Source organism: Miscanthus floridulus, chromosome 18 (genome assembly GCF_019320115.1).
Source record: "Miscanthus floridulus cultivar M001 chromosome 18, ASM1932011v1, whole genome shotgun sequence".
Lineage (NCBI taxonomy): Eukaryota > Viridiplantae > Streptophyta > Magnoliopsida > Poales > Poaceae > Miscanthus > Miscanthus floridulus.
Genome location: NC_089597.1, coordinates 118,210,540 through 118,223,690, shown reverse-complemented (window position 1 = coordinate 118,223,690; position 13,151 = coordinate 118,210,540). Strand labels below are relative to the sequence as shown.

The window sequence follows — 13,151 nt, the reverse complement described above, 5'->3', positions numbered from 1 at the left end:
GATGGTGTGAAGGGTAACTTTGATCTGTTCTAGGAGGCTGCTCGACAGCTTGAGGACAAGTACTTTCAGAAAATGTTGGAACAGGTCAGAACCGCATCAAATGCAGAACGTAGACAATGGCTCACAGGTTTGATGAGGGATTTGGAGAAATGGACGAGAGCTCATGACGTCGGTGGATGAAGGTACGAGTTTTAGTGCAGCAACATGGCAGAGTCATTCAATAAGTTGCTATTGGGGATACGTGGTATGCCCATGAATGCAATCGTTCAATTCACCGTCTATAAGCTTGTTGCCTGGTTCAACGATAGACACGTCCATGCATTGAAGTTGCGGAGTGATGGAGAGATATGGGCTCCAAAACCAAATACACACCTAGAGAAGGCAAATGAAAGAGCTGGCACATATGAGGTTACATGCTTTGACCACGCCACAGGGACTTATCAGGTCGAGCATAGGGGCAGTACAACGTCCGACGGTGAGGTTCGAGAGTCAAGGATGCACGTGGCTGTCCTCTAAGATTTCAAATGCACTTGTGATAAACCATGGCAGTACCACTTTCTATGTTCCCATTTGGTGGCAGCAGCTAGGCATCACAACTATAATATCGAGAGCATGATACCTCATGAGTTCAGTGTTGACACGCTTATGCACACATGGAGCCCCCGCTTCGTGCCTTTCCAGGACCCTAGAGAGTGGCCTCCATATGATGGGCCAAAGTACATTGTAGATCCAGCTTACCATTGGAACAAGCGTGGATCAAGGAAGAGGACGAGGCACATGATGGTTATGGATCAGATACCCAGAAGAACGAGGTGTGGGAGAGGAACCCCATTTGTTACTGACCCCGAGCAGTATGAGTGCGGCAAGTGTGGTAGACTTGGCCATAATTCATGAAGTTGCCATTGACAGATTAGTGAGGTGCGACTATTGGTTGATTTTATTATTTCATATTTGTCGTAATCATTTAATTAATTATGTATGCCTCAATTTATGCTTGTAATTGTGTCAATTACTTGTACATTTCTAAGCTCATGTTTTATTGTATATTGAATTTCTAATACATTGACTTTTTTGTAGGATGGCACAATTCCACCTGCTCGACCCGACGTACGAGGCAACCCACCGAGGATGTCTCATAGCGCAGGGGCAGGTAATAATCTATATGTTTTGTTCAAATTTTGGTGAGCGTACATGTGTTCGTGAAGTAACAGGAGACTATGTTTTATTCCATGCAGGATCTTCCGCTCCTTCATCCTAGAACCCACAATGGGTTCTTGGATATGCGGTACGATGATAGGTACACTCCTTTCCTGCAAAGAGCTAACCTAGATGTCATCTCTTTTCAGGTTCGTCATGGGTTGCCCAAGTTCAACTCAGCGGCCATAACTGCGTTGGTTGATAGGTATTATATTCAATCATTGCCTCCATTCATGACCATTTGTTCATGCGCTTGCCTTTTTTACATGTAATCTTGCTTTGTCTAAAATATAGGTGGCGGCTAGAGACTCATAGCTTCCACCTACCTTTCGAGGAGATGACAGTCACGCTCTAGGACTGTCAGAAGATGCTAGGCCTGAGGATTCACGGCAACCCAGTCACCGGGCAATGTAGGTCAGAAGGCTAGAGAGCATGAGTGGAGGCCTTCCTTGGGCGTGAGCTTGGCGAGCAAGGGGCTTGCACTTCTGGAGTTCTCATCTCCTGGCTCCAGTAAGAGTTCGCACAGTGCCCTAAGAAGGCAAATGAGGAGACAGTTGGGTACTACTATAGGGCGTGGATCCTACACCTGTTTATCTATGTTCTCTTCCCCAACGCCACGGGTGACACTGCGTCCTAGATGTGGGTCCACTACCTCAGTGATTGGGACCAGGCGAGTCACTACAGCTGGGGCTCTGCAGTCTTGGATTTTCTATACCGGCAGCTGTGCGAGGGGTGTCGTCGGACCTCGTCCACAGCATCACTTGGTGGATGCGTGTACCTGCTCTAGCTGTGGATGTGGGCTCGTCTTCCAGTTGGCCATCCAGAGGTTCTGGCTCATCGTGAGTGGTTCCAAGGTCAGCCTCTAAGCTTGGTACTAGCATGTGACACATTGCAGGCTGAGGGTACAGTGGACAGAAGATGACTACGCCGACATCGAGTCCTCTGATGATGAAGACACGGCGTATGACCAATCTACTTGTGCAGGAAGGTAGGTGGAGACAAGACCGATCTTGGACAGAGTGGTAAGTCAATTGCCTTATTTTTCTACGTTAAGTTGCATACCAATACATTAGACGTTAGAGTTATCTATTTTAGTTAGTGCCACCTTCGAGCCGTATCATCCTTATAATATGTTAGATTCTTATACAAAAGAAAACAAAACCTATAGCTATCTGTTCAGAAGTATTATTACTGACAACTTTGTTGTAGGACAATACACTCAAATGCTCTATTGAAGACATTGAGCGCATTCGGCCGAGAGTCAGGGACGACTACATGCGTAGCTTCCTAGACGTAAGATTCAAAATATTCTTTCAAATATATTATCAATACGTTAGATTCTTTTAGTTAACATAATTTTGTACAACAGAGGCTGTCACGTCGGCTACGCCGTGCGGCTGCTCGTTGTGGTTGTAGGACAGACATGACGCAAGATGTGTACGTTCCTTTCGCAGGCAGAGGAGGCTTAGGTTCCTGTAGCCAAGCAGCTACAGGGGACAGGGACGAGGACGACGACGACGACGAGGATGACGTGGACTAGAGGCATGAGGAGCTTGGCCCCTCTCAGCTCCATGACGCTCCCTCGACTTAGCTTACACAGCCTCTAGGCACTAGGCGACACCGTCCACCTGACCCTTATACTCCAGGTACGAGCGCTCTCGGTCACAAGGGTAAGGGTAAGAGTAGGAGGCTATGAGGGTTGTGGTAGATGTTAGTATGCACTATTATGGATTTTATATATACTTTCATGTAACTATTTAGGACTGTATGGACATTGTGGACTATTTGGGCTGTGCATGACATGTTATGTTGATTGTGGTGTTCATTGTGGTTGCATTGTGCTCTTTGGATGATTAAATGTTTGAATTATATAATGATGTCTATGTTTGTAACTGTGGATGCTCCTAAAACAAGGAAAACTCTTGTGATTTTTTTCGTGAATCATTAATCATTCTACACTGCTAAAAAGGCACAAATGTAGTATACAGATTAAATGTAAATTCATTAGAACGTGTATAGTCCAATCGTATCATACAGACGCTTTGCAGATGAATCTAGGCTTTTCAAGTAACAGTGAATGAATAAAGGTTTTTCAGACAATGAAAATAGACTTTTCAGTTACAAGGACAACAACGATTTATCACTTCACTGATATAGTACTAGCATGCAAGGAAGCACAACTCCACTCTATCTCCACCATCCATCTTATGCTTGTTTGATCCAAGGGCTGAGGTGAAGAGGCACACGGATCGCTGACATGGCACATTGAGAGGCCTCTATTTCTCCTCTCAACCTATAAATAACCCCTCACTCCCTCTCATTCACACACAAAACAAGGAAAAAGAGCACTCCTCAGCATTTTCTTTTGTTGCAGTACCAATGTATGGAGGGTTGTCTAGAGAGAGAGGAAAGCGAAAGGGATCAACCATTAGGTGGGAGGGTCCTCTTTACCCTAATTTTTTTGAGGAAGCTCTTTATGAGAGGTTCCCAGTTGAGAGCAAAAGCGATTTCACCAAAGAGGCACCACTGAGAGGATACGATGAACGAAAAGAAGAGTAGCCAAAATGCATGCATGGTGAGGACTGCCTAGTGCATATGTTCACTGAGAGAATAGATGGAGGTCGTCGTTTCTTCAAATGCCCGTGAGCATGGGTAATTGCTATTAGTATTTGTTTCTTTAATATGTTCCTCGTCTATACAACTTACATGACATACTTATTGTAGTCTTCCTTGGCCGAAGAAAACTATGAGTTCACTAGGTGGGTCGATCCTGAACCTATTTATCCGCATGCGGAATGCATCTACTACCTGTAGGACCGTATCTTCGATCTAGAAAGAAAAGTTAGCAATGGTTACAAGGACGACGAATAGGAAGACGAAAACAATGGTGTCAGTTCACAGGAGGCACTCTATAATGATCCATATTGCACCTACCCTAATCATAGAAACAAGGGTCCTTCGTCGCCACCCCCGCCGCCGCCACCATCAACAATGGAAGGCTACTTTGGAGAAAGTGCAACACAATTTGCTATGTGGCCACACTGCTAGGATGACTTTATCTTATTCATATGCCGCATCTATGTGTTTGTTGTTTGGTTTAATTACCTAAGGCATCTTAGGTTTAGTCGAAGGAACTCTGTACTCTAGTTCGGTACATGTTGTCACATACCATTTCATGTGTTTTGTGTGTTGAATTATATAATACCCTACTTCGTTAGGTTTTATTTGCAGCACGTGATCATATTTCAATACGTTCGTAATATTAAACTGAATATTATGACCATAAATAATGAAAATAACCACATAATGAAAAGTCTAATACTATGCAACATTAAACAATATAATAATACTAGAAGTACGTGCCTATAGTAGACATAGGGGGCAAATGTACTTTCAAATCCTCAGTCTGAAATATACTGAGTAAGCAACTCATCATCCGAGTATCAGTCCTCTACCATAACCCTGTTGCTGTGGCTAGGCTCACCTGCATTGCTCTGACCTACCTATCGCCTGTAGTAAGTGGCCTCCGCTTCATCTGCAGCCTCTGTGGCCTGAGTGAAGAACGCGTAGTCATCCTCCTTCGTTTGCAAGGCCGCCTCTGCTAGAGCAATGAGCTCGCTCAATCTGCCACTGTCATCTTCAGCCTCCTCCACCTACAAGTCCGCCTCTGCTAGAGCGATGAGCTCACTCAGTCTATCCGATGAGCTCACTCAGTCTGCTAGTGTCGTCCTCAGCCTCCGCCTGCAAGCCCACCTCTACTAGAGCGATGAGCTCGCACAGTCTGCCAGTGTCGTCCTCAACCTCCCCCGCCTGTAAGCCCGCCTCTGCTAGAGCGATGAGCTCACTCAGTCTGCTAGTGTCGTCCTCATCCTCGTCCCTCCTCATTAGACAACACAATCGGTGATTGAACGGTACGATCAGCTCGTGATCTATGCTCATCTAACTTCTTTTCCTCATACTTTGCACGAGCCACCTCTACGGCATGTTCCTCACTGCATCTAATCCCTTCATATATAAAATGCAATCAGTTAGCAACACGATTATATTATATTTAAAATCAGGCAACGAAAAAAGGCTTTCAAGCACTCACTAGCACATAATGCAACAACATGCCCGTTCAAGACCTGTATCTGTACTCTTGTCTCCTTCCTTGTCTCCTTCCTTGCCCTCTCCTCCTCTAACATCATTTGTCTCTCCAATCCCCATTTATCAAGCCGACCGGGTAATAAATACCACGCTGTCTAGCAAACTCACGCACCTTTTCTTCGTGATGTTTAACGAATAGGTTGACGTAGTCAGATACATATCCCCTCGTCCGTGCAATTACTTGCCTCCTCTTCAGTTTATCCAAGAACTTAGCTTGACCATCATAACATTCCCACCTGCATTTCCTAGTGCTCTGTTTAAATAAAAAATTATATCATATATGTCTTATCAAAAGAAACAAAATACGATTTCATGTTTACTACAAAAATAACCAACCTTATCATAGTCAACCATATGGCCGTAATAATGGCCTATTCCAAGCTTCGAAGGGACTAGGCCATATTTGGATTTAACACCATATTTGCACATGACAGGAGGTGCTTTGTAAATTACCCTTTCTTTCTTCTTTTCCTCCTTTCGCGATTTTTTCGGCCATTTGTTCTTAGGAGTTAGGACCATACAACCACTACTTGAAATGACACTTCGTCATTGAAAACACCTAAATAAGGTGACATTAGTACATGAACAATATAGCTCAATATTTCAACACATACACTTTGCACTTACTTTATGCTTGTTTGGACACATAAACTTTAACGTATTCTCAGGGGTTATCACAGCTTGATCTCTGCAATCGCATAGAGGAGGTTCCTCGAGTCGTCTAACTACAGTTAGGTGCTTCTCCTTTGACGTTATTGGTGGAGGGTTAGGGGGGTGGAACCCACCGCTTGAAGTGCTCACGTGGATGTCTCCCTCTAAACCAATCGTCGAAAAGGAGGTACCTAGGATCAAACTTGTCTGCATCGTCAATCCACTGAAAGAAAAAGCACCTCTTATGGTCCTACACAACGAGATTCCAATAAAATATTAGTAGCATACTTACACAAATAAACAAAAAAGATAGTGAAAATAATTTCTTACATTAAAACAACTGCATGTGTAGAAGCACCACGTCGCTGTGTCCGGATGTTTCGATTGAAAAACGTGGGCCGGGAAACCACAGTCACAGTTAGGGGCAGGGAGGTCAAGAGGGACAGGAGCATCTTTGCTAGACGCGTCGGGGTATAATTCTCGAGGACGACCCCATTTTCGTCAAAACTCCTCCCGATATATTTTTTGCATCTAACAAAACGGATGTAATTTAACAAATAAAAATCAAAACATCACAAATAAATATCAATGAGAACTATAACTATAATAAAATCAATTTCGTTCTAAGAACCAAAAGCAATTAACATTAAACCCTAAAACTAGGGTTTCTCATTTGATGCACAACAATGAACCAATAACATAACTACATGCGATGTGGTTACCTAGGTTTGCTAGCTTTTCGACGCCTTAGCATCATCCTACGGTTGTATAATACAAATATTGAGGAATAAAATAAAACCCTAAGTAATGACGATTCTTAGGTTGAAAAATCTGACTAATATATATCGAATTGATGCGAAAAAAACTAGGAGAGGAGCGAGAATACCTTGCTCTCAACGATCTACGGATCAAATCAAAGTTTCCAAGTGGGGAGAGAAAAAACCCAAAAAGGAGGAGAAAAAAGAGGAAGAAGACTCGGACAAGAAGGTTGGGACCGGTGTTAAAACACAAGCTCGACGCTAGACACTCTGGTGCCGAGCTCGACGCCAGGATCTACGGCGTCGAGCTTCCTGCCACGTCACCTTCACGTCTGCTTCGAGCCTAAGAGCTCGGCGCCAGCACGTGTAAGCTCGGCGCCAGCAACGATGGCGCCAAGACAAGGGTCCAGATTTTGAAATCTTTCCTCCGGGAACATATTTGTGATTTTTTTTTTTTTAAAAAGCGCTAAAAATAAAAAATTCGGACACCTCGCGGAGTCTCTCGGCCTCGTGTCCTCTCCCCCTGTGGCCCCGTCCCGTCTCCGCCGCCGCCGTCGCGGCTCTCGGAGCCCTACCCTTCTTCTAGCCGGAGCCCCTCATGGACCGGCAACCCCAGGACTACGCGGCCGCGGCCATGGCGTACGCGCAGGGGCAGCAGCCACCGCCGCCGCAGTACGGAGGGTACCACCCGCAGGCGCCGCCGCCTCAGTACCCGCCCCACCCTTACGGCGCGCCGCTCCCGCAGTACCCGCCCGGGCCCTACGCGCGCCCCATGCTGCCGGCCTACTCGCACCTGCCGCCGCACCAGCAGCCGCCTCCCCCGTACGCGGCGCACCCGCCACCGCCGCACGTCTTGTCCACGCCCTCCCCGCCGCCGCACCACCCTTACATGCACCCGCCGCCGTTCGAATCCGCCCCGCCGCCGCCGGCTGCGCCCCCCGCCGATCCGGAGCTCCAGAAGCGCATCGACAAGCTCGTCGAGTACATCGCCAAGAACGGGCCGGATTTCGAGGCCATGATCCGCGACAAGCAGCACGACAACCCGGACTACGCCTTCGTCTTCGGCGGGGAAGGTCACGCCTACTACAGGTACATGCTCTGGCTCTTGCCGCGCTCGCCGGTGCCGGCGCCCTACCCGCCAGGCTCGATGCATATGATGCCGCCTATGGGCCCTATGATGAGGGGGCCGCCGATCCACCAGCCGGGGTACCCTCCATTCTATGACCAGCACCAGCAGTTTGCTGCTGCTCACGGCCATGGGGACTATGAAGCTGCAGCACAACCGTTCAAGGGACTGTCTGGGCCGCTCCCAGCAGATGTTGCTGCTGAGCTGCAAGACGTGCTTAACAATCTTAACGGCACTAAGGAATCAATAAAGGGAGCAAAGTCATGGTTTATGCAAAGATTGCCATTTGCACCGGCTCTGGCTGAAGCTCTTAAGGAGAGAGTATTTGTGTTGGAGGATTCGGAGCGGCAGCTGCACATAATTTTCCTGGTGAATGATATTCTTTTTGAAAGGTATGGCTCGATTTGTTTCCTATCTTTATTAAAGTAGAACTGCTTACGTTATGCCTTTTATTTTTTAATTGTAGTTCTTCTGTTGAGAAATAGTCCTTATGTTCCTTTTGATGAATACTTCAGTTATCATGCTGAATTGCTGACTGACATACCAGTGCATGAAGTGTTATCTAATGAGCATATATTGTTTTCATATCTCATTGCTGTAGCGCGCAGCTTGTAGAGTGACCAATTCATATTTCCAGCATCCACACTATTTACCTCTTCATAAGCACTCACCAGATTGGGAGTACTTGATGCAATCTTAGTTCACCCAAATTCATTTCAAAAACTACTATACTTTACTAAGGCCAACATTTTAACATTGGAAGATAAGTACTTCTAGGCAAATAGAAGGCCTTAAAAAACAAACTTACTTTTGTCTTTTGACAGATTATAAAATCGATAAACATAGAAAAATACCCAGGTGCTTTGTTTCATAATGATAAGAGAGATCATATATCTTGTAATTTAGGAACCTTTTCTCATGCAGATGAAAGTGGTACTCCCCAGCTTGTTACCATTTTCTGGTCCATTAGAAACTGAGTGTTATAGACATAGCAAGTAGACCCTGGTGAAGCTGTGATGTGCTTTTTTAAACGATATTCTGTTGTACCAAATGCATACATCCTTTTGTTCAGAGGGACCCTAGCAAGCTTATCAATACCATTCAGGATGCCATTCTGGATTACCCATTGGAACGGAATATTTCAATACTAGACAATATCTGTGTACGGTGTACCATTCTGGAGTATAATAAACTGTAAATGCATTTATATTTATTAGTAATTATTTGCTAAAATATTTTTATATATTTATTGCCAAAACCAGCAAACATACCTGTGGCTTGCAACGGGAGAGAAAAATTCCCCATAGTCATATGCTGGCGGGTCTGAACCAGCCCCTAGGAGGCGTATAGCTGTAGCAGGTCACCCAGGCCCACATGCCACATCTGTTCAGAGTAGGCCAAACACTGCTCCCGCGATTAACGATGGTTCAATAGTGAGCACAGAAAATCAGTGTGAGACTCGAGCGGAGATGATGGAAACCAGAAACACCATGTTTAGACCCATATGCGGAACACGCGAGGGGCAGATACAGGGGACTAAAAATAGCTAGAACTATCGTTCAAAGCAGAATCGCTAAAATGTATCGGGACGAAGATATATCTCACACTTAATGCAGAGAGGGACCCCACCAAGATCATTCTATGGTGTGCCCTAGCCAGCTTGACTAACCTACATATGAATGCTTTTGTTGCCTTGCATGAACCGTTTCTTTAACAGGGCAAGAGTACTATAGTAGGAGGCTATTCCTTGAGTTCAATTATGCGTCGTACCATAGTAGCAGTCTGTTCCTTCCTTGTGTGTGTGACAACTTTTCCGTTTAGGCAAACATGCAACACAGCCCTATCCAGGCACGGGAAAGACATAGGCGCGAAATAGGATGGGAAACTAATGAAGGAGGTCTCTAGAAGTGTCGAAAATTAGCCTATTTAATATTATGGATAGATATAACAATGTATGCATATTTTCTGTGCTTGGGACTGAAAGGCTATGTTGTTGTTGTTGTTGTTGTTGTTGTTGTTGTATATAACAATGTATGCATATTTTCTGTGCTGCATAAATTAGAATTTACTTGCTTACAATCAGGTTTACACACACGTGTACCTATATTACTGGCCCTACCGTTCTTCCAATAAAAATATTCACTACCTATTTGGAAGGTAGCTACTGCCACCTGCATATTCAGAAGGCTTACACAGACGTGTACATTTGTCTCCTCTTACCTATTTCTTCCACTCAGTGAAAGCCAGAAAGAAGTATATCTCATTCTCTCTCTGCCTTATCCTTTCTCTTATCCTTGCTGGCTCGCTGCCATGGCCGGATGGCCCTGAGCTGCAGGCCATAGATGGAGTTGAGGTCCCAGGGGCTGTCCGTGTCTAGGAAGCAGACATCTTCTCCATCCCAAACTTTTTTTTATCGCGTCACAGCCGCCTGGAGGGAGAAGCAACAGCGGTTGCTCCTGTAGTATCGCTATCACCCCCGCCCAAGTTGAACTCGAAGAATCTGTTCTTCTACAACTGGGACTCTCCTTTATTAACTAGTGCTGGCATCCACAGAATGCTAGATTTCGCCTGGTACAGCCGAAATCAGCCAGAACCATGACCGGTACTGGATTTGACCTCTGTTGTACCAGTCTCTACGGCGGTCTGAGGTAATCTGGACGTTCTGGCCTTTACCAGAATGAGATTGACAACTCTGTCTGTAACCAGATCTTAGTCTCCATGTAGCATAAGTGCTAAAATTTGGTATAAATTTAGACACTGCAATAGGAGGGGCCCATGTAGGAAAATAGAAATGCATGCATATATTATCAAGTTGAAACGAAGTTTTGCTATATATGTTTTAAATGTGCTGATCTTTCATGATATTGAATAATACCCAACTAAGAAGATTGGAATGGTTTAGATCACTAAGGATTCTGTTTGGTTAGGATATTTAACACCTGTCCTCAAGGAGCTGCTAATGCTTGACCCTTGACCGATCAAATCTAGCTTCTGAGAATTTCGAAATGCACATGACTTGTAACTATGCGTATTTAATTTAATGCATTGCTGATTTCTGAATGTATTTGACATGCTACAGCTTACAAAGACGAACTAATATTCGGGACCTTGACAATGAGGCTATTGCTTTTAAGTCTGTACTGGGTTCCATGCTTGCAAGGGTTTACAATAATTCACAGAGTAAAGATGACAACCAGACTCGCGTTGAGAAAATCCTGCAGTTTTGGGGTTCAAAGGAAGTTTACGACCAGGAAACAATCGCTAATTTTGAAAGAGAGATGAAAGGTGGCTTGCCTTATCCTTTGGTGCCACGACATGTTTCACCAGATCCATCGACCTTTTCAGGTATCTTTTTTCTCTGCTTCCTTTACTACCTCTATTTCCCATTCAGTCTAGGTACTTCAACCTTTTTTTTGTTATCTGATGACGATGCTAGCTCTGAAATAAGGATGCTATTTTGTATTCTTTGAGTACTTAACCTGTGAGTTTCCATCTGATTACCATCTTTCTTCATTTGATTCGTCAACTCACATAGCTGTGATCCTAGTAGCCCCGGACTGCACTGGCTGCTATATGTTGTAGCCACTATTTAGAATGATTCATAACTTTCTAGAATTCATTCCTGGAAACCTATCTGACCCATCATCCAATTAGAGAACTTTATCCTCTGGCTGATTTACTTGTGTTTCTCAGTTAAATCATTCTCTCGTTTGATTCTCCGGTCTTACAATGTCTTTTTGGAATAGCTTTTTAAAATGTAATGCATGTACATTTTGCTTTTTGGTAGTAAAAAACCTAAAAGCTGCTAGATGTTTTTGCAGGATCAGCGCCATTGCGCTCAAAATGGTCCTCGGAACCTCCAGAGAAGGATAAAGCAATCCATCCTGTTGCTGGTGCAACCCAATCTGTTCCCTCTGCACAATTTCCAGCAAACCAACTTCCAGCTGGTGTTTATCCTCCTGTAGGCCAAACTACTTTTGCAGGATCTTTGCCAGTGCAACCATCGTTAATTCCCTCTCTGGCTCCTCAAAGCACTGCTGCTACAAATGATTCGAATCCACCTCCTTATCCACTCTTCCCCCCTGGCCTCATTCCTGGAATGGTTCGGAAGATGCAAATAGGTAGTGGAGTGCCATACTCTCCCTTAAGCCCGCTTGACATCCCCACTACCATCCCTCCATCAACCGTCCCAGAGTCTGAGATCCTTGAGCGTGTGTCGAAGTTCTTCAGTGATATTGGGGAGGTAAACCCATCAGAAGGTCCAATGAGACAAAGCGAGCCCGATGACTATGATGACTACGAGAGGGAACTCCCTGCCCGAAAGGGAGGCGCTTGCATCCCTCCCCCACCGAATCTGCTTGTAACAAACCCTGAGACAGGGATGCGTGCTGATGGTAGTGTTGACAGTAAACCAGGGTCCAGCGGTCGGTTGGGTCTCGGAGCTTCTGCCGATCCGAATGAGGTGGGACAGTATGATGATGTATATTCTTCTTATCGTAAGCAAAGGAGCACAACGTATCACTCTTCCATCACTGCTCGGTCATCGACGTAGTGAGGGCGGCAGAGATGCCTCGAACATTTCCAGGTGATGTTGTATGGTTACATGAGATGACGAAATTGTAAGAACTATCCTGTCATTATTGTACGATGCAACTTTGTATGGCAAGTGTGATCTACGGCTTCTTAAATCCAAACGTAGTTGGCCCAATTGCAAATTATACATGTTGCAGGGATCTGCTGTTTACTTGACCTACTACGTTTTACTCCCAAAATTTAGGTACTCTAGAAATTTATTTCGACACGAATCAACTTTTGGAACAAAGTTTACCGTCCTGTTCGTTTGGACTTGTTTGGCTTATAAGCCACGGTTGAAAGTACTGTTGGCTGATTTGGTGTGAGAAAAATATTATTCGTTGACTGATAAGTCATGGCTTATAAGACGAATACGACCGAGCGAACAGGCTGGTACTGTTATCTTGTAGTTGTAGGCTGATTGTCACCTTATAAAAAGGAAGAAATTGAGTGTTGCCTTGTAAAAGGAAATATAACTATACTTGGGTGCTTGTGCTAGAGATATACGGCTGTAAAACGTAGACACGCGTGGGTTGGCCAAGAAGAAAGTCACGACGTGTGTAAGCGCGAGACAATAGGATGAAGAAGCATACAGCACAACACTATACAACTCAGCGCACTAGTACAAAAAGTAACTATTTTGTGATGAAAACATAAACCGATGCACATACAGAATAGTGGGCACAGGCAAAGATAAACAT

At 44.7% G+C, this 13,151-nt stretch overlaps 1 protein-coding gene across 1 annotated transcript; it reads left to right on the top strand.

Moving 5' to 3' along the window:
- Positions 1 to 7,250: 7,250 nt before the first annotated feature.
- LOC136520822 (uncharacterized) lies at positions 7,251 to 12,593 on the top strand. Its single transcript, XM_066514481.1, has 3 exons — positions 7,251 to 8,270; positions 10,958 to 11,223; positions 11,700 to 12,593. The coding sequence occupies exons 1-3, from the start codon at positions 7,351 to 7,353 to the stop codon at positions 12,428 to 12,430; spliced, it is 1,917 nt and encodes a 638-aa protein (XP_066370578.1). The 5' UTR covers positions 7,251 to 7,350; the 3' UTR covers positions 12,431 to 12,593.
- The last annotated feature ends 558 nt before the right edge of the window (positions 12,594 to 13,151 follow it).

What these genes read in the sequence shown, in the direction of transcription:
- LOC136520822 (XM_066514481.1), top strand. Translation starts at nt 7,351, where the DNA reads ATGGACCGGCAACCCCAGGACTACGCGGCCGCGGCCATGGCGTACGCG. An exon ending in AATGATATTCTTTTTGAAAG is followed by an intron (nt 8,271 to 10,957) that starts GTATGGCTCGAT and finishes GACATGCTACAG; the next exon opens with CTTACAAAGACGAACTAATA. An exon ending in AGATCCATCGACCTTTTCAG is followed by an intron (nt 11,224 to 11,699) that starts GTATCTTTTTTC and finishes ATGTTTTTGCAG; the next exon opens with GATCAGCGCCATTGCGCTCA.